The sequence below is a fragment of the Micromys minutus genome (assembly GCF_963924665.1).
Source record: "Micromys minutus genome assembly, chromosome: 8".
NCBI classification, from domain to species: Eukaryota; Metazoa; Chordata; class Mammalia; order Rodentia; family Muridae; genus Micromys; species Micromys minutus.
The window spans coordinates 59,529,269-59,556,074 of record NC_137977.1 but is presented as its reverse complement, the minus strand read 5'-3'; the positions used below and the strand labels follow the sequence as shown (position 1 = coordinate 59,556,074).

General features: G+C 44.5%; 1 protein-coding gene across 2 annotated transcripts in view; it reads right to left on the bottom strand.

Moving 5' to 3' along the window:
- Positions 1-25,244, bottom strand: part of DYM (dymeclin) — a 246,867-nt gene extending 221,623 nt beyond the window's left edge. For both annotated transcript variants that reach the window (XM_080920012.1, XM_080920013.1), the window contains exons 1-2: positions 24,995-25,244; positions 6,412-6,602 (exon numbers count right to left, since the gene is read on the bottom strand). In XM_080920012.1, coding sequence (XP_080776138.1) covers positions 6,412-6,551 — 140 coding nt within the window. In that variant the 5' untranslated portion in view covers positions 6,552-6,602; positions 24,995-25,244. The remainder of the gene's footprint in view (positions 1-6,411; positions 6,603-24,994) is intronic.
- Between the last annotated feature and the right edge of the window lie 1,562 nt (positions 25,245-26,806).

Sequence of the window (26,806 nt, the reverse complement as noted above, 5' to 3'; positions counted from 1 at the left end):
AAGAGACTGGAGGATGCTGCCCCCCCCACACACACACACAACTCTCCTTACAGGGTTCTGACACTCAATGGCCTCCACAGGCACCAGGCACATGAGGTGCACATATACACATGTGGTACACATATATGCAAAACACTCATACCCATAAAACAAAAACACATGTGAAAGAACCTTTTAAACAAGTGTATCATGCGTATGATGTCATAAAAATAATATCAAGCTGGGCAGTGGGGACACATGCCTTTAATCCCAGCACTTCAGAGCCAGAGGCAGGCAGATCTCTGAATTCTAGGCCAGCCTGCTCTACAGAGTGAGTTGCAGGACAGCAAAGGCTTCTCAGTGAAATCCTGTCTCAAAAAACCCAAAGCAAAATATATCTAGGTCATAATTACAATTGCACAAAACACTGTGAGCAATTAGGAATTAAAACCAATTTAAATATGACCAGGAAAATGGCAGGCTGACAAGTGACTGACTGCTATAGAACCATCAGTCTCGGTGCAGAGAAGGCCAACTTCTACAGTACACGTGTCCTTTCACTCAGAGCTGGCAGTGGTTCGTTTGGACTGGCTATATTTTACTGTTCAGGCACACCAGTTCCACACGCCAACGGTAAAAGATGAAGACTTCACAGTTCAAACCTTTCAGGGAAAACAGACGTGCAAAAAAGCTGTAGGAGGAAATTACAAGAGAATTCTGAGCATAGATTTGTTAGACAAACCACAATTAGGAGGTTTACAAAACAAATACTAAAAATGTCTTTGTCCCTCTCACTGAAAATTGTCACAGAACATCTTAAAAACTGTCTTCAAAATTGATACTTTACACTAATGTCGGGTTTTAGCCTACAACATTCCTATTCTAGCAAATATGAAATCTTTGTCAGTTTCAGGCAAGGTCTAGGTAAATCAACAAGTGGCCATTCAGAAAGCCACAAAGGCATTTCTGAAGACCTCCCCCCAACCTTACGTCAGCAAAGAGGGAAGTACAGAAATCATTCACAAAACTAACAAGAATCAGCCCATTCAGTAGTTAAGTGCAGGAAGGTGAATGCTTTAAAAGAACCTATTCATAGTAAAATTTTGAAAAATAAAACTGCATATAAATTTATTGCAGAAAAATTTAATACATCAGGCAGAAACAAAAAGGTGTTGGTATTCATGTGACTCACTGACAATCTATATGCTGCCATTTAACCGCCAAAATCAAAGGCCTGAAACTATTACGCTGTCAAAACTACAGCAACTGCCACAGTGGGTAAGACTGCATTCATTTCTCGGGAAAACGGGAGAAACGAATGGCTTTACAATCAGACCTCAGCACTGCAGAGAAAGCAATCAAAAGAGCAATGTGAGTCCTGGCCCCTTCCTGCAGCACCGTGACAGCGCTTCTCCCCGTTTAAGCAGCTCACTTGTTTCTTCTGGTCAGATACTCTTGAGCTAATTCAGGACAAGTCACTTTGCTGTTTCTCAGGTGAGGAAACACTTTAAAACTTAAGAACACTCAGCCAACTAACCGTAGCTAGAGAAGACACGCTCCCCTCCAGCAAGGTAAAAACACTGGACAAGCCACCTTTCCCTCGCAGGCAAGCCTGCCAACAGCAGCGCCGGGTGTCGGTAAGTGTGTGAAGCACAGCTTCGGACAAGTGTAAACATGAATGGACAACCCCATGATCCTTTTCTTGAAGGCACAGTTCTCTGGTCATCATTTGAAGTTCAGTTTGATAAGTCTACGAGTCCAAGAGAAGACACTGACACAAGGCCATCGATGGAATTCATCTCTGAGGATATATTTTATTTACTTATATATTTTATACACACACACACCCCACATACACACACCTAAGTTACAATTGGCACTGACCAGCTTGATTCACTGTATATGCACAACGTCCTAGGGCTCAGTGCTAATAGACATGAGAATAGTAACAGACATGAAAACTAACTGGAAAGAGAGATGACAATCAGTCTAGCACATGGAAATGTGAAAGGCTTAATAAATAACTAATAAACTGAAAATGTCTACATAAGCAAGGCCTCTTAACAGAAATGTTCTTATTTGTTATAATACAAGGAAAATCCCTCAAAGAAAAATTGAAATGGTTAATTGGACTCAACAGTGTAAGGAGAAAGGAAGCCTCTGTACAACAAGGTGACGTTTTGAGCCAATCACCAATGGCATGTGTGAGTGAGTCCGTAATATAAGGTGCACAGTGCAGGCAGACTTAGAGGTTACAGGAAGGAGCAGTGACAGAAGGACGAGGCACTTCTGTTTCATAAGGAAGAGAGGCCCTGGAAACAGACTGGGCACAGTTACACAAATACAATGGTTCAAATTATACAACAGCAATGCAACATCAGGTTTTTGTGAGACAGTGGGACATGGTGTTTGTAACTGGACGTGACTACTTTAACTTTTGTCTCTGTATTTAGGATTTTCCTATAATTGAAAATCACTTAAATATTTTAAAATTATTTTGTTGGTAAAAATGTCTTAAGGAAGTCATCTACTTACATAATAATGAGAAATGCATAAAAACCTGATTATAAGGAAGCTTACCATTCTTCTATTTTTATTAATGAAAAATGAAAAGCTAGTGATGTGGTCAACATGAAATAATTTAAGGCTACTCATCAGACAGACGGAACCACTGAGAAGAGAAAGACTTAAGGGGCAGCACAAAGAATGTGACAAAAGCATTTAAGGGGCACTAAACGTGCACACAGCCCATGAACCCTAGTTCATCTTGACATTATTAAACATTTCCCCGTTCTTAGGTTTCCCCCAACTAGATTTGAGGGTCTGGACCTAAGCATGCGGTCCTGTCGGACGCTGCCATTCTGCCTTATCTCAGCACCATCTAGTGCCCAGTGTGTAGAATCTCTCATGAGGCAGTAAAGGCTTCCTTCAGGACAGGGCTGTTAGGAAGGCACCTGCAGCAGCAGACACAGGCAACCACAGTTCGGGCGGGTCTGTGCTCATGTTCTAAACCGTTCAACAACTAATTCCCAACAACCACTCGACTAGCAGGTACGGAGGATGTGGTATGGGCTGTGATCCCAACACTAGAAGCTAAAGCAGAAGGAGCTAGAGTTTCAGCCTGAGCTACATACCAAGACCCTTTGTTTAAGAAAAGAAAGAAAACAGAGAGGAAGGGAGAGAGAGAGGGAGGGAGGGAGAGAGAGAGGGAGGGAGGGAGGGAGGGAGGGAGGGAGGGAGGGAGGGAGGGAGGGAGGGAAGCCAATTAGGCTTCCAACTGAAAACAAGTGTGTATCAGAAAACTAGTTTGATTTATGTTCATTCTTCAGTCTCCACTTTTAAGACAGTCCTTGCCTTGAAGAAAAGGCGAGTGTGACCTGCCAAACTCATGTTCTCATCCTGTGGATCAAAACCCCGCTGAGGGTCCAAGGACTCTTTCACAGGGGTAACATATCAGTTATTTATGTTACAATTCACAACAGCAGCAAAACTATAGTTGTGAAGTAGCAACAAAAATAACTTTATGGTTGGGGGTCACCACAGCATGAGGAGCTGTATCAAAGGGTAACAACCTTAGGAAGGTTGAGAACCACCGCCCTAAGGGAATGTGTTTCACCAAATCTGTCCAACGAGAGTCCACATGGATCCTTCTCCCTCAGCTTTCTAATGTGTGCCAAACGTAAAAGAGATGACGGCCACAGCTGTACTTCCCCGTCAGGACTGTCTCCCTTCATAGACCTCTTTCTACCTGAGCAGCCTAATCAGGTCACCAGGGCAGCGCTGTCAGCGTTCCCTGACAACAGCCAAGCCTGCCACACCTGCCTCTCACTCCTCTCAACACAACTCACAAGTTAGCACAAGTGGTTTTGTCAAGATGGTCTCACATTACAAGAACCCATTCCTGTCCACTTGTGTGACGTCATTCCCTGCCACACTAAATAAAACAACTCAATGGCCACACTGACTTAGGGTACTCCACCATTATACACTTTGCCCTACCAAAAGGAATGATAAGGCTTAATAATACACAGAAGGCTCTTCAAGATATAATCAACTCTAAACCTGGTCGCATGTCTTTAACTGCAGAATTGAGGAGGCAGGGCAGGAGGATCTGTATGAGCCGGAGCCGAGGCTGGAGCGAGGCTGGAGCGAGGCTGGAGCGAGTTCCAGGGCTGCCAAGGGTACACAGAGAAACCCTGTCTATAAAAACCAAAGGGGGGAAAAGTATAGGATACATGATATTTTGGTCAAAAATTAGGGTGATATATGTGCATATTTGTTCATATTGTGCATAAAATAGCATCCAGAAGAATATCTGAACAAACTGCTAATGGTTACCTCTGGGGAAAGAATCTGGGGAAGAGAATCAGGCACAGAGGAAGACAAACATTTATATAACTTTCATCTCCTTTGGAATCTAAACCACAAAAATGCATATTTTAGGAAAAAGGAAGTAAACTCATAACATTTTACTTCCAACTACAGACACCGTGGTCAACACTGGGAAGGCCCTTGCCTTTACTCCTGTTAGGAATGTCCAGCCTTTACAAGACAGCCATCTATAACTAAGGTCCGTTCAACAAAACAAACAGAAGCTCTCATGCTCAGCTAAGCTTGTGCCTTTGCCTTGGGCCACATTTATAATCATTCTCCCACACACGCAGCCCACAGGCCCCAGATCAGATACCCCTGCACCAGCCATCTTCTTTGGGGCTGTTCTTATTCTGCCCCCTTCCCGCTCCCAGAATCTTGTAGAATCTTCCAGAACCATCTCTGTCCACCCAGTGTGCACCCACACTGCCCTCCTTTCCACCTGTCTACAGCATGTGTGTCTGACTTTACATCTGAACTGACTTTCACCCTTTATTTATTTATTTGAACTGTGTTTCAGAAAGATAAAAAGCTTGACAACAAGTCATGTTTACTGAATGATGGCACCACAAGATGATGTATTTAAAATACCGAGCAAGATGAACGAGTGGCCATACTCCTTCTAAATAAAACCCTTAATAGATATTACAACAAAATGTAAATATCTTAAATTTTGTAAAAACTCTCAAATCTTCCAGCCTCCTCCCCTTGCCGCTCCTCGGTTTTCCGTACTCCTCACACCCTCTTCAGCTTGGGTGCAATGTTTCTGGAGTGCGCATGCTCCCCTGCACTTCCACAACCACCTTTCTCATGCGTCAATCTATTATAAACCCTAGTTCACCATAAAGGCCTGAGAAACAAACAGCAGAGCGAGAGCGCTCCCGTCCTGCACATCTCTGATGAATGAACAGAGAAAGTGCACATGCACATGCAGAACCTGAGTAACAACAGGCACGAGAAGCACGACAATTTCATTTAGAAATAGCTAGAACTCTCAAGCTTGCTAATGCTGGGGGGTGGGGGTGGGGCAGGGCGGTAGGATAGGTACCGGCTAGAGTCCCTTCAGATGAGCATCTCAAACTGTCCCAGTGCTGCAGAACTCAGACCGTACACAAAATTACCTCAGGGAAATGATAAGTGGCTTACAGTGAAAAAAAAAAAAAAATCAGTTTCTACTGTGGCTATAAAGCTGCCACAATACAGGTGTAAAACAATCAAAATGTATTATGCTGCAGTTGTGCAGGGCAGATGCCTAACAACAGTTCTGCAAGCAGAAACCAGAAAGTCAGCAAGTAACAAAATGTCTGACACGTGAAGGGAAGAAACCCTTTCCCTGCCCCTCCCAGCTCCCAGAAGCTGCTTCTGTGTCAAGGTTCACCATTCCACTTCAAAAACTTCATCGCAGAGATAAATTTATAAGCATGCAAAATATATTCTGGGCTATGAGCTATCAACGTATTAAAAAGTCTAAATTCGGGCTGGAGAGATGGCTCGGTGGTTAAGAGCACTGACTGTTCTTCCAGAGGTCCTGAGTTCAAATCCCAGCAACCACATGGTGGCTCACAACCATCTGTAATGAGATCTGATGCCCTCTTCTGGTGTGTCTGAAGACAGTGTCAGTGTACTCACATACATGAAATAAATAAATAAATCTTCAAAAAAAAAAAGTCTAAATGCCCACAAATAGAAAGCTGACTAAACTGTTGAAAGGTTACTCTGTAGGCGTTAGAAATAAAGCAGTAATCTATATGGTTATATATACAAGGCATATTTTACTGATCCTGAGAAGGGAAGTATAATGTTATCGTTTGTAGTTGAACAAATGTGTAGGACTAACTGGGATAAGTGGAAATAACTTCACACAACCTCTGAAGATGCAGAAGTGCTGCTGGCAAATGTCACTGGATAAGGGACAGAGCCACAGATAAACCCATGTCCTACTGTCTAGATTTTCTACTGGCACACATGGCGGCCAGAGCAGACACCCACTGGGAATGGCATATTGATAGTGCAGGCTCCGTGGCCATCGATCGGAATTCTCAGGCTCCAGGAGTGTCTCACCTGCTGGTCGGTGCAGGGAAAGAAAATGAAAGGAGCTGATTCCAGAAGGGGTCGTTTTCAGAGATAGACTCAGGGCCTGACAGCTTTTTTAAGTACTCATTGTTAGGAAGATCACTGATCTTGCTGCTGTTCGATCCCATCTTCTATGTGGTAAGCAGCTCGTCCTCACATTGGTATATCCACAAGACAACCTATAAAAAATGGAAAGACTATTAAAAATTGTTCAGGTAAACACAGTTTGCAGCATTGAGCTAGACAGCTTTATAAAACTGTACCTCCTCTAAAGGCACACTTACAAATACACTGGACCTCAGGTACAAATTCCCAAGGGAAGAAATGGGATTACGGTCTATCAGAGGCGATAAAAACAAGAAAGTGTCAATCACAGTATACACCACACGTGCAGCTGGAGAGACACTGAGCTCTTGAACACTTGCTGCTCCAGCCTAAGTGTCAGGGCTCCATCCCAGCACCTGGGTAAGGCAGCTCACATATGCCGGTGACTCCATGGGAAAGTGTCTTCTTTTGGCTTTCATGGACATCTACCCACATGTGTGCACAGACTTACAAGGAAGCACACATTCATGTAAGTAAAAACATAATAAATCTTGTTTTTTTTTAAGTGAGCATAACTCTGCCCAAGAAAGTATCTCAAAGCAAACTGCAAATAATCCTAATTTGCTAGTTATTAAGAATAATCTGGAAACAAAGGACTCTTATAAATAGGGTAACAGTGCTAAAAAAAAAAACACAAAGTCTGGATGCCGAAACACAAAAGAGACAGTGAGTGACAAAACTTCCCATGTGCTTACAGTACTGTGAGGTAAAGGAGACTGTCCCATCCTGATTCTAGTCAGAGTTCTCAATTCCAAAGAAACGACATCTCACTACAGAGACACACACAGACAGGACAATCTAGCAAGTGAATGGCAAGTAAAAACAAACCACATACTATTCTGATATAGCTAACACAGACTTAATAGAGAGTTAAGAACGGCCTCTGCATTTTAATAAAGGGAAAGAGTCAACACGAGAGTGCAGGGATGGCTCCACGGTGCTGCTCTTGCAGAGAACCCAAAGCTCATTTCCCAGTGACTCACAGCCGTCTGTAACTCCAATTCCAGAGGCTCCGGTGCCTTTTTCTCCCTCCACAAATATCTCAAGCACAGTGAAGACACACACGCAGGCAAAACTCCATAGACATAAAATAAAAATAAGCCTCTTTTTTTTAAAAAAGGCAGTCACTGTAATTATATGTTAACTTAGATTTCTTGACTTCACACACACACACACACACACACACACACACACACAAATCACTAATGAGCAAACAAATTCAGATATGTCCTGTTTGACTAATAATAGCGAGAGGTTTCAAAACCCCGCCTTCATCTTTAGGTCATCAAAAATAAAAAGAACTAAAACCATCAGAGTTAAAGTACACCACAGATCACTGGACTTAAGAGACATCCACAGACTACTACATCCAACAGATACAGATGTGCGTTCTTCCCAGCAGCACATGGAACATCTCTAACATGGACCACGTGCTAGTCCACAAAACAAGTCTTACCAAATACAGAAGAACTGAAATAACTGCTTACAACTGTCTGATCACAATGGAATAAAACTAGAAGTAAGCAATAAGTAAAGCTACAGGAAATACACAGGCTTGTGGAGATCCCACAACACACTAATGAATAACTGAGTCATAAAGAAAATCAGAAGACACATTTCTAAAAAGTTATCCAATCAGGGTGAGTGAGAATATAGAACACTTACTGAGATGAACCAAGATTAGATAAGCAAATGGAACAGACCTATAACCCTACTGAAATAGAAGAATTAGAAGTCTCTCAACCAAAGCCCAGGGCCAAATGCATTCAACACAGAATTCTACCAGGTTTTTCAAAAATTTAACACCATACTCAAATTATTCCACAAGCTAAAACTAAAGGAACACTGCCTAATTCTTTTACAAGTCCACAACTACCCCTATAGAAAGCACACAAAGACCCAACAAAGATAGAAAATTACAGACCAATATCCCTTCTGAACATAGATGCAAACATTCTCAACATAATACTTGCAAACTGGACCTAAGAACACATCAAAGAAAGATAGATAGACAGACAGACAGACAGACAGAGATCAAATAGGCTTCATCCCAGAAATGCAGGAATTGTTCAACATAACATAAACAGACTAAAAGACAAAACGACATGATCATTTCATCAGATACAGAAAAGGTCTTTGACAAAATCCAACATCCCTTCATGAAAAAATCCTGAAGAGACAACAGATATCAGGGATTATACCTCAACATAATAAAGATGATATACAGCAAGCCCCAAACCAACATCAACTTAAACGGTGAGAAACCCAGGCATTTTCACATCAGGAGCAAGACAAGGCTGTCCATTCTCTCAATGCCTCTTCAATGGAGTGCTTCAAGTCTTAGCTAGGGCGGTAAGACAACTGAAGATCAAGGGGAACAAATAGGGAAGAATGGAGTCAACGTATCTCCATTTGAAGATGATATGATTTTATACATAAAGCATTAAAAAACAAAGAAGAAGAAGCCGGCTGCAGCAGCTTAGACCCAGGTGTGTTGGTTACTCCGGAGGCAGGGGCACATGGATCTCTGAGTTTGAGGCCAGCCTGGACTACAGAGTGAGTTTCAGGACAGCCAAGCTTAGGCAGTGAAGGAAACCAAACCAATGGAAACAGAAAGCTGGTGAAGTATATTTGAACAAAACCATGTTCCAGCCCCAGCAAGTTGCAGAATCTAGCAGCTTCAGCTATATCATTCTGGCTTTAGAGTCAAGGATCAAGAAAGGGAACCTCCCTCTGTGACTAAGGAAAGCCATGAGGCCAGGCACATGTCGTGGGTGCCCCTGAATGGAGGCCCAGAGAGGCTGTTATGTGAAGCTGTAAAGGTGAAGCTTGGCTTTTGCTGAAGATCCCAAGATGCAGGAGATGCCAGAGCTGTGGGTATCTGCCAAGGAGAGCTGCTAATGGAGTAGAACCAGCAAAGGTGTGATGCAGTCAGTAAAGCTGAAGGAGTTGGAGCTCTGAAGAGACTTTGATATCAGACATGGAGAAACAGAGTCTGAAGTTTGCCCTTTTGGAAAGGTAATGTGCATCCTGTGCCACTGTATGTTGGAAATAAGTGATCTGCTTCTTGATTTTGGCATTACAGTTAAGAGATTGTACGAATCTCAGAAGGGACTTTGAACTTTGACTGTGATAGACTATGGGGACTTTTGAAGTTGGACTAATGCATTTTGTATTATGTTATGGCTACAAGCCTGTGGGGCAGGGAATGGGATGTGGTGGTCTGAATAGGAGTGGCCTCCATAGGCTCAGGTGTTTAAATGCTTGGTCATAAGGGGTTGGCATTGGTCTGGTGCTGCTATATATTCAAATGCTAAACACTGCCTCCCACAATCTGTTTATCCCTGATACAGGGATCTCCACACTCACCAAGTGATGCTATGTAACCCTGCTCCCTAAGTTATCTGGTCAATAAAAAGCTAAAGGTTGTGATTGGGCAGAAGATAGAGGTGGGTGGGTTTTCAGTTACCTAGCTGGAGTCTCAGAGTCACAGAGAGAACGGAGATGGAAGGAGGAAAGAGGAAGCTGCCTTGAGAGAAGACAGATCGTGAGCACACGGCCACAAAAAATGGCAAGTGACAAAGGACAGGTGTCTGGGATGTAGGTGAGAACAACTCTAACACCTGCCCACTCTAGGCTTTCAGCTTGTAAATAAATACAGGCTTGCTCCCCAGGCTTGCTCAGCCTGCTTTCTTATAGAACCCAGGATTACGTGGGGGGGGGGGCGCTGCCTGAGGGGGCTGGGACCACCCACATCACTTGCCTACAGCAATTTAATGGAGGCATCTGTCAAACTAAGTTCCCACTTCCCAGATGACTCTAGCTTGTGTCAAGATGAGCATAAAAGGGGGACAAAGAAAGAACAGAACTCAAAAGAACACAGTTTGCAGAGAGGCAAAGGACCTTAGTCCTAGCACTTGGGAGGCCAGAGGCAGGCAGATCTCTAATAATCCCAGACCTTATCTCAGACAAATGAACAAACAAACAACAGCAAAAGGAGCAGAGCCTATATTTCAGTGGCAAATATTTGCCCAGAGTAAGAAAAGCCCAGGATTCTGTCGCTGGCACCAGAGAAAAATAAATTTACAAGAGTACTAAACTGTCGAAATAAGGAAAGGGAAGCACAGACAGAACCGGGTGGGCAGAGGAGGGAAGAGGGAGGGAGAAAGAGAGATCCAGTACTATATGGGGATGACAAAAAGTCTGTATGGTTTGATTAAGAATGCCCCCCCACAGGCGTACATATTTGAATACTTAAGAAGTGTAGGCCCATTGAGGTAGGTGTGGCCTTGTTGAAGGAAATCTGTGGGGTTTCAAATGTTCAAGCCAGACTCACTGTCTGTCTGTCTGCCTCCACCCACCCATCCATCTATCTATATCATCTACCATCTATCTGTCTGTCTGCCTGTAAATATATATATCATCCTCTCTTATTTTCCTGCTTCCTGCCTATCCATATGTAGAATTCTCAGCTCCTTCTCCACCACATCTGCCTGCATGCCACCATGCTTCCTGTCATGACAATAATGGACTAAACCTCTGAAACTGTAAACCAGCCCCAGTTAAATGTGTTCCTTTGTAAGAATTGCTGTGGCCATGGTGCCTCTTTGCAGCAATAAAAGCCTACCTAAGCCAGTACCACGTTCAGAAACGGTCCAATCCAATTGTACACAAAATCAGTACGACTGGCTGAAATCAGGAGCATCCCCCCAACTGCATGCTGCTGACATCTGTCACTCAACATGGAGGAATACCTGTTCTTCTCAAGGTCTGGGGACTGTTTACTGGCATAGGGAATTCGCTCTATATGATAAAACACACTTTAAGGAATATAAAACAATACAAATGCTAACTGGGTGGTGGTGGCCACGCCTTTAATCCCAGCACTAAGGAGGGAGAGGCAGGAGGAGCTCTGTGAGTTGGAAGCCACCCTGATCTAAAGGACAAGTTCCAAGACAGCAAAGCTACACAGAGATACCCTGTCTTGGGAAAGGAAGATAGATACAAATGTTTTTTAAGTGTTCAAATCAAAAAGATAAACAAGGCAGAGCCCATGAGAACATACTGAACACATAAACAATGTAAGCCAAGGATTGTAAAGATTATCCACTAGTATTACAGAAAATAAATGTAAACAAGAGAGTTCTTTTAAACTAAAGAAGACAAAGGGGCTATAAGCACCAAATACATTGTGTGAACTTTGAGCCTAGATTTGGAAAAACAAAGGAAAAAAACCCCATACTTTACACAAATAGAAAACATGGACTTGGTTAGATGACTACACGAGCTGACTCAGCAGGAAAATGGCTTCTCACATGTGGCTCCACCTTCTGGGGTAAAAAGTCATTACATCTGCAACTATCTAATAGGAGTGCATTTTAACTAGTACAAAATACAGATGAGGAGAGCAGGTAGAGTTAACTGTGATATTCTATTATTCTGTATTTGGAACTTAGTAAAAACAAGTAAAAAACAACTCAAGAAATCTTACCAAATAAATAAAAAGCTACATATAGATATAAATATAGATAAAACAATAAAAAGTAAACAGGCCTGGGCCAGCTGCTCAGTGGTAGAGACTTGCTAGTAATATGTTAAAGTCTGAAACACACACACACACACACACACACACACACACCAGCATCTGGGAGTCTCAGGCTGGAGGAGAGTCAGAGGCTAGCCTGAGGTATATACCAATACCAAGTACCTGCATCCTCACCCCACCCCCACGCCCCAAAAGATAAAACAATGCCAACAGAAAACAGTTCATTTTCAGGAAATAATTTTTTGGTGTCTTGTTGTTTGCTATATGTGATCGAATTTCAATAAACTACAGAGAGAGGGAGGAAGGGAGAGGGAGAGGGAGAGAACAAGAAATAAGAGGTCTTACTATGGTCTGTGTCTGCTATAGTGTGCCAATCCTTCCCTGGTGTTGATAAACGGATGAGAGGGAGCCAGCAGGGGCCTGCCACTGCCACGCGGTCCTCACTCTCATCAGCATCTGCTGTGACTGGGGCAAAAGGCACTGACCTCCATTCTGAGCCAGCCAAAAGAGCCTCTTCTGGGTTGCCTCCTGGTGTTGAAGCATTAGGTCCAACAAAAAGGATTTCCAATGTCGAACAAGCTAGCTCAGTTGTTTACAGTACTTGTTGCTCTTGAAATGGTCCCAAGTTCAACTCCCAGCATCCAGATGATGGCTCACAGTCGCACCTAAGTGGAGTTCCAGGGGATCCCAATCCTGCCCCTGGCTTCCCAGGCACCAGACACACATGGTACATACATATGGTACACATACATACATGGTACATGAAAATCACTCATAGATGAAAATAAATCTTTAAGCCCACTGTGAAGAGACTGGCCTAGAAGCTGCTATGTAGCTTAAGGTGGTTTCAACCTACACACCTGCCTTAGCCTCAGATATGCTAACAGGTATGTGACACCATGCCTGGATTCAAGTGGGTTTTGCATGTGTGTTTCTATGTGTATGGGGGGTGCTTTTGTTTTGGGATTTTGTTGTTTCTATGTGGGTTTAAGATGTTATTTATTTTATGTGTATAGGAGTTTTGTCTGCATGTATGTCTGTACTCCACATGCATGTAGCACTTGAAGAAGCCAGAGGAGGGTGTTATATCCTGAAACTAGGGTTTAAGCTGAGCCACTTCTCCAGTCTCTTGCCTGCATTTTAAAGAGAGGATATTATATATGCCAGACTGGCCTTAAACTTGCTATGTAATCAACAATGACTTTCAACTCCTGATCTTCCTACTTCTGTGTCCCAAGTGCTAGAATTTCAGGGGAGCACCACCACCACCACCAACTTTCAAGTGGCCATTTCTGCTTACTTTTTACCTTCAAATTAGTGACATGGCTAAGCTGGGAACACACTGGGGGTGGGGGGGGGACAGCGGCAGAGCAGTAGTAACGGCTACTGCAGCAAGAACGAGAGGCAGCCTAGAGGAGGAAGAGAGTAGCTGGACCAAACCAGTGTCCAGAGAGGCTTCCAAGAGCAGAAGCAGGAGATTATATGCCTGCCCACGGAAAGGTTTCTAGGAGCTGCCAAACCTGAAGAGTCAAGGGTCTGAGCTACCTTGGGCCTGTAAGCTACACTACCATTTCATACGCTGAGGAGCCCGAGAGCTGTAAGAACTGCAGCTACAGGGCAGAGATCCCAGGACCAGTGGCCTACTCAGGAACCCTAAGGCGAGCCAGTGCCACCTGCATCTGCTGGCTGCTGCCACTCAAAGATACTAGAGGTCAAGGATTATAGCAGCTGCCAAGTACCAAGGCTACTGACCTTAAAACTCAGAGCCACAACCCTCTGGCCCGCGATATAAATCCCTTTACATTGTTGTAATAGAAACTATTATACATTAGAAGTCACTTCCTGTCTTCCTGTCTGTGTATGAAGCTCTCCGTTACTTTTCCAATGGCACAGCAGACCAATGGGTAACTAAGTAGCCCTGATGCTGGCAGACATTTAAGGAGTTTATAGTCTTTTTTTGTTTTTTGATTTCAATCATTACTTTTATCTTACAGTTGTACCAGCTTATATTAGCAATGCCTAGTTTCTCACTCCACAGCCTGTTAAACTGTTTTCGACTATTTGATCCTTACTAATAAGTTTTTTAAAGCATTTTACAGTATCTATATTGATACTATTGATATATATTGATATCAGTATCCTATTCTGAGTGAGGCCATTACTCTCTCTGTGTGTGTGTGTGTGTGTGTGTGTGTGTGTGTGTGTAGTTTTATATTGACTTAAAGGAAAACACTATTTTCAAAACAGCTAGGACACATCACAAAGTTAAATATAAAAGAACTGCTTAGACCAGTTTGGTTATCAGCACGAATGAAGTTTTCACACTGACTAGAAGGAAGAGGCCAGTGATTACATAACCATACTAAAAAATAAAAGTAAAAACGGATTCATAGGACACAGGAGGCTTCAAAGACTCTCCATAAAACAAAAGACTAGAGATGGGCTAAAGAGAATTGGAAGTCCAGAGCATTATGTGGCTTCAAGGGCACCACAGAAGCCTGGAGACAGACTCCAGCCCAGGGGCAGGAAGGCCAGAGCCCAGGCACAACAACAGCAAAATTTCCCCAGCTGTCCCCTCATCCCAGCTTCACTAGAATGGAGGTAATGGGCACAGCAGATGAAAGTCAGGGAGGATCAAGGCTAGCCAAGAAGAGAACTAGTCACCAAGACACTCTGCCCCTGCAGAGAAGGCCACCTGCTCCTGAGCCCCATGAATGTGAAGTTAAAAACTCAGTTCCACTGGCATCTCTTCTGCCATGACTTATGCCAAGAATTCCAAACACATGCACACACAAGCACACTCACCCGTGCACACATACATGTGATCACTTGCTTCTATTATGACTGGAACCGCCAAGCCCTTACTGAGGAGAAACAGACAGATGGAACTCAAAAAGCCCCAACATTCAATCACCAGTGAGGCCCAGCTCCTTCCCCTCTCTCTGCACCAAAGTTTTCAGCTCTTTCTTCTAAAACATTTCTCCTTCTAACCCCAAACGCTGACCAGTTCACTTCTATCAATGTCCCTAAAATCTTAAGACTTTTTAAGTGTTTAAGTGCTCTGCACATGTGTTGTGGTACTCTAAGGGTCAGAAGAGCTTGTTGGATGTCCTGGGTTACAGATACATGTGAGCTGCCACAGAAAAGCGAACCCAGATCCTCTGCAAGAGCAACAAGTGCTCTGAAACACCAAGCCATCTCCTGTGAAACTTCAGCTTCTCTAAACCCAAGGGTAGTGTCTCCAGTATGAAGTAAGATGAGCAGAAAGGCTGCTGACGGTGCCTGTGGGAATGAGAGGCTGTTCCTGCTGCTTGCAGCATTCAGCCTGTCAAAGGAGCTCCATTTCCACACACGAAGCTGACTCCATCTCCCCTCCCCCCACACAGCTTTCCTGTCACCTCATCCCTCCTCTCCAGCTCTCATTATGTAAAATAGGGCTTGAAATGGCATCTCCTATATTATATAACATGTATCACCTAAGTGGATTACCCCTGAGAGCAGAGAATCAAGCCTTTCTTTTTTTATTCCTTCTTCCTGTTAACCTCAGCACTCTGCTAAAGAGAAAGACACTCGCTGAAATAGACATGGTCCATGTTAATAAACACATGAAAAAATATCTTCAACCTAAATTAGAGTGAAATGTGCTATTTAAAACAACAAAGTGGGGCTGGGGAGATGGCTTGGTAGTTAAGAGCTCTCTTCCAAAAGATTTGAGTTCTGTTCCCAGCACCCATGGTCTGGCCTCTGAGGGCACACACAGACAACATACATTCATATAGACACATCTGTATGTAAAAACTAAAAGAACAAATCTAAACAATAAAGTGTCGTAAAGTACCACTTTTATCTATCAGACTGGTAAAGGCTTACACACTGCTGACAGTGTGAGGGGGAACAGCCAGAGAGACCATCGCTTGCAGAGATCCTCAGTCACTGGACACAGGTGGGCACACTCGGTGGAACAGCAGGATTATCTCCCAAAACTCCTGAGGCAACAAGGAGATGGGAGTGGCGGGACGAACAGTCTCCCTCATTCTTAGCAGGTGGCTAGGCTCGAGGGTGTAGGACAGGCTCCCATTGCCACACGCAATGACATGGGCCTTCTTCTACCTGGAATGCTGGGATTTCTGCACCAATGCGCTAACAACTCAAGGCAGCTTTTCTTTCTGTCTCACTCAGCTCCACACACATCCTGTACTTCAGAGTGGGGAGAAGTAAGCCTCAAGAGATCCACCCATGCCGACCTGGGTTCCAGAAAACCTACACTGTGCTTCTGCTTGCCCTCCCATTCTACCTGCCTACTCCAGGAAATGACAGAAAGCACTAAACTAAGATACTGGGGGGGGGGGGGGGGGCTCCAGTGATGGAGATCTGTGCACATGCAGAAGAGAACCTGAGGGAGGGCTGTTCACATTCTGACACCTAACCTTTTCATATGTGTGCCCATTGATTGCCTTCCGACAGCCCAGCTGCATAAAGGAGAAGCTCTCTGCTGCTCTCTAAAACTGACTTCACAGATAAACTGACACAAACTGACAAGTCTGTATCCACCACACCATTGTTTACAACAATAGCCTAAACAATACACGTCATCACTGGGGGTGTGATGATGTGAAGACGGGCTGTGGCAGATGGAGTAAGAATGGCCCCCATAGGCCCGTTTGCTTGAATGCTGAGCCACCTGTGAGTGGCACCATTTGAAAGAATTAGAAGGATGTGTGTCACTGTGAGTGAGCTTGAGGTTTTAAAAGCCCATGCCAGGCCTAGTCTCTGTCTCTGTCTGTCTGTCACTGTCTGTCTCTCTGTCTGTCTGTCTCCTCCCTGATTCCCCCTCGGGATATTCTCCTTCTCCAGCACCATGTCTGCCTGGATGCTGTCATGCTCCCCAGCATGATGAAGACGAACTGAACGTCTGAAACTGTAAGCCAGCCCACAATGAAATGCTTCCTTTATAAGAACTGCCTTAGGTGTGGTCTCTTCACAGCAGCAGAACAGTGAGGAAGACACATACCTAAGTAACGTAAGCTTCTGCTTAAGAGGAAGTTGAGCAGGAGTGGGAATCTACCACTACAGATGAGCATACCAGTTCTTACAGGATACTTAGAACTTGCCTATAAGAAACGCAAAGGTCCCAAAGCAGTTACTTTCAAAGATCGGGACTAGGGGCAAGCAACAAGGGACCTAGTAAAGACACTGCCACCAAGCCTGACCACCCAAGTTTGATTCCTAGAATCCACATGGTGCAAGGAAAGGACTCTCCCCCACGCTGTCCTCTGAGATCTAGACTCCCAAAGTTCCATGTGCATGCCACACACATAAATATACAGAAATAAGGAAATAAAATTGCATTTTAATTTTTTTACCTGGAGGCAGAAGCAGGTGGGTCTGAGATCCAGGCCATCCATAATGAGACCCTATTGCAAAGGAAGGAAGGAAAGAAGAAAAGAAGAAAAAAGGAAGGCAGGACGGAAGGAAGGACAGACGGACAAGTGAACTGACAATCTGTTGGGTGAGAAAAGTCTTTTTATTCTGTCCATCTATAGTGCTTAGTTTTCCCCTAACAGTAAACATGTGACCGCTATACTTTAAAAAGAAGGTAAGCCAAATGTTCTCTATGTGCTCTTCTGGGAGAGTCCAGTGTGCTTCAGGTTTGTGCTAGTATAGGGCTGCAGGTGGGACCCTGTCTATGAGAACAGAAGGCGGACTGCAAGAACCTAGGACTCTAAGATCAAAGATGGGGAGGGCAATGGAGTAGAGGATGAAGCCTGCTGGCCACACAGCTACATAACAGGTGTCCCAGCCTCCAAGGCAGGGGACTGGAAGATTCAACTCAAGACTCTAAATGGCAACCCAGAACCCAAGGGTCTTTCGCAGTCTTTCCTCCAGCAACTTTAACAACTGCTTACCCCTAACAGCAATGCCCACTCTCAGCAAAACCACACGAGCTTCCAATCGTGTGTGTGTGTGTGTGTGTGTGTGTGTGTGTGTCTGTCTGTCTGTCTGTCTGTCTGTCTGTCTGTCTGTCTGTCTGTCTATAGGGGGGTTGTCTCAGTCTTAAATAGAAAAGGTCAACCAAATGTTAGACTCCTGCTGTTAAAAACAGAGACACCAAAACAAACCAAAGAAAGGAATCATAGGAAGCAGATCATTTTGAAAAAGAAAAATTGTTTTGTTTTCTAAGACAGAGTTTCTCTGTGGACCCCTTGATGTCACCCTGGATGTCCTAGAATCATTTTATAGACCAGGCTTGGCCTTGAACTCAGAGATCCACCTGCATCTCCCTCCCCTGCTGAGAGAAAATTTAATATTAAATCAATATGTCCCAAGAGATAATGCTGGAGCAGTCACAATGACAGGAAAGTCCTACACAGCCCCTACTGTGTGCCTTAGGCCCTCTGATGCACTTCACTGACTCCACCCTCAGTGTCCAGTGACATAGGACTGACTCCATGCCCAGCTGGGGGGGGGGGGGCAAACTGTGCTGCTGGAGTCCAATCTAGCCAGCTGCCTGAATAATAATTTACCTTTTTAAGTGGCGACCAAAAATGAATGAATACCTTTATGATGTGAAATTTCAGTCTTACTACAGCACTGCCGAGGTCCTCTGCTTACAAAGCTTTCCTGGCACCCTCCTTTCTACTGCGACTCAGCACAACACAAACCCACGGTGCACACATGCCAACAGCACTCCAAGTCCAGATGTGATGGCTCATACCTGTAAGCCCAGTACAATGAGAGACTGAGGCAGGGGGACTGCTGCGAGTATGAGCCCGGCTGGTCTGGCTACAGAATGAGGTTGTCTCACAAACACAGAAAAGAAAACAGACTCCGCAGTCATACGCCTTTTTAAAGTTCTTTTAACATTTTGTTGTTACTTTTAACTATGTACATGTCTGTACTTGCACATGTGTGGGTATGTCCACACAAGTACAGTGCCTGTGGAGGCCAGAGGTGTGAGAAACTCTGGAGCTGGAGTTATGGGTGACTGTGAGCCTCCCAATGTGGGAACTGGGAACTGAGTCCTAAAAAGCAGTCTTAACCAATGAGCCATTTCTCCACCAGCACCCTCTTTTTAAATTTTATTTATGTGTACTGTGTATCGCATATGTGCAGCTGCCCTTAGAGGCCGAAGGTGTCAAGAGTCCCTTCAAACTGGAGCTAGAGGCAACTGTGAGCTGCCCACTATGGGTACTGGGATCTGAACTTGGGTCAAGAAGATACAGAAGTAGCCAGATCTGGTGGCATACACCTCTAACCCCAGCACTCAGGAGGCAAAAGCAGGCAGATCTCTGTGAGTTCAAGGCCAGCCTGGTCTATATAGTGAGTTCCAGGACAGCCAGAGCTACCCAGTGAGACCATCTCAAAAGGAAAAAAAAGAAAGAGCTAGATGTGCTCTCACAGGCTGAGCCATCCTTCCATATCTTTTCTCTTGATGCGGGACTTTGTTATTAACAGTGTATCTGGGACAGAGGATGCAGGCCAGGAAGCACTGCCAGACTGAGCGTTTAAGGCACTACCCACCTGCACTGCTGCACAGTGCTCAGCAGGGTGGATTACAAAAGCCAAGAACTGTGTGTGTCCAGAGAAAAATTTACTCAAAGAATTCCGCGTGGAATAATGATAGCTATGAATACTTTCAGAAAGTACAGAGAGAGATTAGCTCGGGGGTCGGTGAGATGGTCAGTGGGTAAAGGTGCTTGCCCTAAGCCAGTTGGCCAGACGTCGATCCCTGGAACCCATATGGCCAAAGAAGAGAACTGACTCCTGCAAGCTGTCCTGACCTCCACACACACACAAGCATACACACACATATGAACATACGCGCGCTCACACACACATACCAAAAAATAAAAGGAAAATCAGAACACAACCTAAAATAGAATCTCTGGAGATGTGTAACAGCTGATAGTGTTAGGCATGGGTGGAGCAAAACAGAGCCGAAGCTGAAAATTATAAATCCTGAAGAAATGCACGATGTGCTAAGTCTGCAGAGACTTGATGTTGTGTCTTCATGAACTCAGCCTAGCACAAGATGGCCCAAAGTGCTTTACAGAAATGCTATCCCCGAACAGTCATCACTCCAGCCCATGCTACTGACAGCTTTTACTACCAATGATTAACAATAAAATAATAATAGGCCAGAGAGACTGCTCAGTGGTTAGGAACTCTTGTTCTTTAAGAGGAACTCGGTTCAATTCCCAGCACCAACATGGTAACTCCATAACTCCAGTTTCAGGAGACAGAACGCCCTCTTCTGATCTTTGCAAGCACTTGGTATACATATGATGTACAGATATACCAGCTTGGTTTTTTTTATTAGATACTCTGTATTTATATTGAGATGTTATCCCTTCCCCTCCACCCTCTTCCCATCCCCTCTCCCCCTCCATTTGCTTTCACAAAGGTGCACTCCCTCCTAATCACCCTCTCCACCTCATTGCCTTGGCATTCCCCTACATTGGGAATACATGCCCTCTCTGGACCAAAAGTCTCTTTTCACATTGGGGATAATTGTTTTTTTTTAAAGCTAGGTATTACGGAGTTTGCTATAAGTTTCAAGCCAGCCAGATTAGTTAAATATTGAGAACCACTGGTTTAGTGTTATGGCCATAGACAAGTTTTTCAGGATTGTAATCCCAGCCCTGGGGAGGCCGAGGCAGCTGCTGCAAAATCAAGACAAGGTCAAGCTACACAGTGAAAACCTGTCTAGAAAAAAAAATAAAGTAAAATTAATGACAAACTCAACTGGAATAGAAATGTACTACCAGGGATGCTAGAGAGGTGACTCCGAGGAGAAGAACACTTCCTGCTCTTCTAGAGAACCATGAAAGAACCTACATGCACCTACATGGCAGTTCATAACCCCTATAACCAGCTCCAGAGGATTTGATGCCACACTCTTCTGACCTCTGGAGGCACTGTGTGTGCACAGACAAACATGTAGACAAAACTTCACATACAATAAATAAAAATAAATAAAATCTAAAATAATTAAAAATATATATATACTATCATATGACAAAGGAAAGATTTTTCGGTGATAACCGGCCCAATGGAAGGACAGCTACTTCTGGAGTACAATTTTGAAAGACTGAGACAAAACTGACAGAGTGTGGTGACACAATTTTAGTTCCAGGAAGCACATGCAGGAGAATCACTTTGAGTTGAAGGCCAGCCTGGTCTACAAAGCCAAATCCAGACCAGGCAAGGCTACTCAGTAAGACTCTGTCTGAAAATAACATTTTTCTCCCAAAGACTTCAAAATATGGAAGTAAGAAAAAAAATAAGCCTTTTGGTAAAGAAAACACACACACACACACACACACACACACACACACACACACACGTCCCCAATCCAGTAAATCAGTATAGTTGAAATATAAATAATATAAATATATAAACTATTCACCAGTACAACATTAAGTTCAGAAAACTATGCTGTGCTTTAAAAATTAAAAATCACTGGGGAAATGAACTTGAAGACAAGAGCAGCTCTTCATAACTGCCACTGCCTCCCTGTTACAGCCACTCAGAGGTCATCACTGGGAGCCCGTGCTCTATACCCAGGACAGGCCGACTTTTATAGCGCTTCAGCAATCAATGTGGAGCAGGGCAGCACACCAGACTTCCACAAGTCCTTTCCACCTCTGCCCCAGGAAGGAGAGGAGCAACTGCCACCGTCATTCTGCTTTCTGGCGCACAGCACTCACCCATGTACTGAGTCAGTCCTTGACAAGGAACTTCAAGTCCAAATACCCCGCCACTGGGCCTGACTGCAAATGTTCGTGCTCTTCAAGCAAACTTCTTTTCCTGGTGAATTAGGGGTGTCTGGTCTTTTCACCTTGTACATAAGAACCCAGAGAGAGAGAGAGAGACTGACTGTGTGTGCAAGTGTGTATGAGTATGTACATGTGAGTGTGTGTGTGTATTCTGAATACAAGCATCTAACATTTTAAAACCCTGGACTATGTAGTCAGACCCTGTTAAGGAAGGGGGGAGAGAGGGAGGGGAGGAATGTCACATGGTGTTGGATTGCTGAGTGAGCTTACTCACTCAGACAGCTCCCGTTTACCACTGCAAGTGCCACAGGTGCTCTCAGTGCTTGTTTACAGTCACTTAAAAGTCAAAGGCCGAGCTCTCCCCTCTGACTAGCTCGTCAGCTACATCCCTGACTTAAAGATTGTACTCTCACATTTGTAGCAAAGCAAAATATCCCAAAGCATGTTGGTGACAGGCAGAATAACAGGCTCCAAAGCCACCACATTTCATCAGTGTAACTCAAGACTGCGGTACTGCCATAAAAGCCAGGAGTGGTGGCTTGCGCCTTTGGAGGCTGTGGCATAAAAGTTTTTAGGGAAGTTCAAGGCAAGCAGAGAGACTTCAAAGATGTGAGTGAATTAAAGACAAAGGAAATGGGGGCTGGGAAGATGCTCCATCAGTAAAGTATTTGCCACACAAACATGAACTGACCTCAGATTGCCAGCACCCAAGTAAAAAAATCAATAATAATTAGTGATGATGATGATGATGATGATAATTTTTTAAAAAACAAGCAACAGTATATGAGATTATCCTGGATTATCTGTAGGAAACTGATCCAATCACATGGATTCTTAGAAACATGAGATGCCTTTAACCCCAGCACTCAGTAGGCAGAGGATCTCTGAGTTTGAGGCCAGGCTGGTCTACAGAGTGAGTTCCTGATCAGCCAGTGCTACGAAAAGAAACCCTGTCTCAAAAATACAAAAAGGAGGAGGAGGAAGAGGAGGAAGAGGAAACAACAGCAAAAGAGAGTCAATTGTGACAGTATTCTGTTGTTTTGTACAGAATGAGCCATGCTCATTTGTGAAGGTGGAACTGAAGGACAGCAGGAGCTACTGTAAAAGCTGGAGACACTATATGCTTGTTTTTCAAGGAAATAAAAGCTGATTCTGAAGCCATTCTGAGTGAGCAAGACCTGGGAACACAGATTCAGGTTACCCCAAATTCCATATTCCAATGTGGGGGAGAAACTCTTTTTATCAAGTGAGACACTGATGCACTTGTGCAGCTCAGTTCCTTTCTATAAAACAGATCCCAAGGAGATCTATCTGTTCCTGCCAGCCCAGTGCTCCTTGCCCTGCACTCAACTATTCTTACACACACACACACACACACACACACACACCTTAGAGGATGCCAACTTATAAAAACAAAGCTCTCTAGAAACTGATGACATTGAGAAGTTGGTACTCTAAGTATGCTGGTGGTACTGTACAGATATTAAAAGAGTGCCGGAAATCATGCGGGTATTACTGAAAAGCTACCCTTAATGATTACTTAAGCTAATTGTGGGGGAGAATGGGCGTGAGCAGGAAGGCAGACAGAACTAAACTGGCCTCGTTGAAGCTGGTAGAATACATTATCTTAGTTCAATATTTGTTCTTTTTTTTTTCCTTCCTCCTGATGCTGAGGATCAAACCCAGGGCCTTGTGCATGCCAGGCAGGAATTCTACTACTGAGTTATATCTCCAGTGGTTCTCAGCCTGTGGGTCAAAACCCTGTTAGATTCAAATGACCCTTTCACAAGGGTCACCTAAGACTACCAGACAACACAGATATTTATATTACAATTCATAACAGTAACAAAATCACGGTTATGAAGTAGCAATGGGAATAATTTTATGGTTGGGGGTCTCTACGACATGAGAAATTGTATCAAAGGGTCACAGCATTAGGAAAGTAGATAACCACTGCTCCAGCCTGTCTGAACCTTTCCACAAAGCAATAAGATCTTACCGAACCGAATACAGACTGCTTAGCATACATATTCTAACGCAGACTGTTTTGCTTATTAAGACAAGGTTTCTCTCTATAGCGCTGGCTGTACTGAAACTCCCTCTGTAGACCAGGCTGGCCTTAAACTCACAGCTACTTACTAACTTTGGAAGCTTAGCCAAGTACCCCAACCTCTAAGAGGCTCGTTCTTCATTTTCTAGATGGGGATATTCACCCCTGTCCAGTTTCTCTGAGTTGCCAAGAAGAGTATCTAAAATAAAAACTCCAGAGCCGGAGAGTCGTTCTAGAAACCCATGAACTTCATCCTCTGTAGCAACCATTCACCTACTTCTACAAATTGCCTTCCACGATCGAGCCCTCAACTCACACACAAGCACCTGGTTCTGGGAAGGCTACACTGGTCCCCATCAACTCCACTCTTATGTCCTCCTCTTCCTGCCCAGAACCTCCTCTCTAGACCTTCAGGGATTCCACTTCCTCTAACCCCAGTCATGGTATGGCTTTGCTAGGCCTATTACAACCATCCCTCCACTGTTGTCCAGTACTTTCTTCCACCTGCTTTATCTCTCCGATTCCCTCATACCCAGTGTGGCCCTTTTCATCCTTAGCTAACACCCCAATGACTCAAGCAAATCCACCAAGGCAAAAAATAGACCAATGGTTGCAGGGCGTGAAGGAGGGAGTAGGAGCGATTGCAAACGGGTACAGACTTCTTTCGAGGAGATAAAAATGTTGAGGGATTGCTGTAAGGAGACACGATCATATGAACAGACTAAAAGCTAGTGAGCTGTACTTCAGGGGTACTTCCAAAGCATGTATTTTACAGTACAGAATGAAATCGCAATAAAAACGTGTATGTCAGACATGCAACACACTACGGCTCGCCCTGCCCATCACACGCCCATTTGTCCAGCCAACCTCGGCTGTCCGGAGTGTCCGGAAGCTCCAGACGTTCCGGCAACCCCTAGGTCCCGGGCTCACTTGGTTCTGCACAGCCGGGCGCCGAAGGGACCGGCAAACGAGGCCCGCCGAGCTCTACACCGCTCCGGGCGGCCCGACCATCCGGGACCGCAGCCCTCCGGCGCGAGGCCGGTCACCTCCGGCTCAGACCCCGCGGGGCGGTGCCGCACCGAGGAAGCCCACCTGTGTCAGCGGCGCGGACTCCGCTTCCAGCCGCGGCCGGCAGGCAGCAAGGGAGTGGGAGCGCGGGCGCACAGGGGCCCGGGTGTGCACGCTGGCTTAGGCCTCCATGGTTCCGTAGCTCAGCGGCTCTGGCTCTGACCGCGCTCCGGCCCCAGCGGCTGTCGTTGCGGAGACGCAGGAGCTGGAGTGAGAAGAGGGAAGCGACGGAGCAGGACGCGGCTGGGGACCGAACGGCTAAGCGCGCGCCAGCAGCGGGCGGTCCCGTGGCACGCCGAGCGCGCGTGCTTCTGGGAAATGTAGTCCTTCCGGCGTTCCATCCTCCTTGCATCTCCTGGGCAACCACATAGCCACGTGGCAAAATGCAGAAACCAAAAACTCTTAGGCTCCTGAGACTGACTGAGAGAGCCTGTACTGTTAATTGAAATTAGGTTGCCTGTTAATTCCTGCTGGATAATCACACCAATATCAAACAAATCTTTGGTGGGCTTTGTAGAATTAAAAAATAAAATATTTTAACAGAAAAATCTACTAGACCCTTCAGCAATAGAATCAGGCTTAGTCCTGCAGGAATGAGAATCAATACTGTGTAGCGTCAAAAGTATGGTATTTACCTGAGAGGCTAAAGGAATATTGTTCAGAGTTCAAGTTCAGTATGGGCTGCATACTGAATAACAAGTCAGCCATAGCCACATAGCAAGATCCTGTCTCAAAACAAAAATCTATGAAAAATGAGCCCATAATGAGTCAAATGACAAAGGCCATTCTGCTACATAGGGAAGCCAGCCTGGCTACATGAAACACTGTCTTAGAAAGAAATACGGAATTTGAAGTCAAATGACCTGAGACCACCAAATTCATACCCTTGAATATTTACCATTCCTCATCTAAAATACTTACAAATTGCAGCCATTATGGTAATAACCATTTACATTATGGACTATTTCCTATGTGCTATATGATATTGTGTTTATTTTTCCAGATAACCCTATGAAATAGCTACCGCCAATACCTTTATTATAAAATCAACACGTGCCAATGTACTCTGCAAAGCACTGTACAAATATTAGACTTTGCTTTTACATTTACTGGAGGGAGTGTGCACATGCCACCGCACAAGTGTAGCGAACAAAGAACTGAAGAGTAAAAAGTTGTCAAAGGACACTGATTCCTTGCCCTAGGGCCCTCTCCTCTGCAGGTAATTGCTCTTTTGTTTCTTGAGATTTGAGTTCCCAAAATAACCACAGAAGGATGACCTCTGTGGAATGTTTCAACGCCCTAGGTGTGCCCGGGTATACGGCTAAAAAATGTATGATTGTTCCCCTTTGAATTTCCTCATTGTCCCCTTTTGAATTTCCTCATTCTCCCCCTGTCCTCCCCTCTTTTGTGGTTTTTGCCTTTATAAGCCCGTTACAAGTTCAGGCCGTTGTCGAACTCCTCTACCCCTGCGTGGTGTATGAGTCTCGACCCCAGCATGCTGGCCTGAGATCTCACTCTGTTTCACTTTCAATAAACTTCCTCGTGCAGTTGCAGCAAGTCTGGTCTCGGTGCCTCGCTGGGTGCGCGCCTCTCCTGAGATTTGAGTGAGGGTCTCCCTTCGGAGGTCTTTCAGAAAAACTTGTAGAAGCTGCTTTTCTCCATCTACCCATATGCATCTTGTAAGGGACTCAGCTCACTGGGATTAATAGCAAGCACCTTTTCCCACTGAGCCATTTTGCCAGCCTAGATATTTTTTTTCCAATATTAATTGCCAGTAAATTCACTGAGCTTGCAGCAGAACAACAACGCAAACTAAAGCACAAGGTGCCTGGGGAG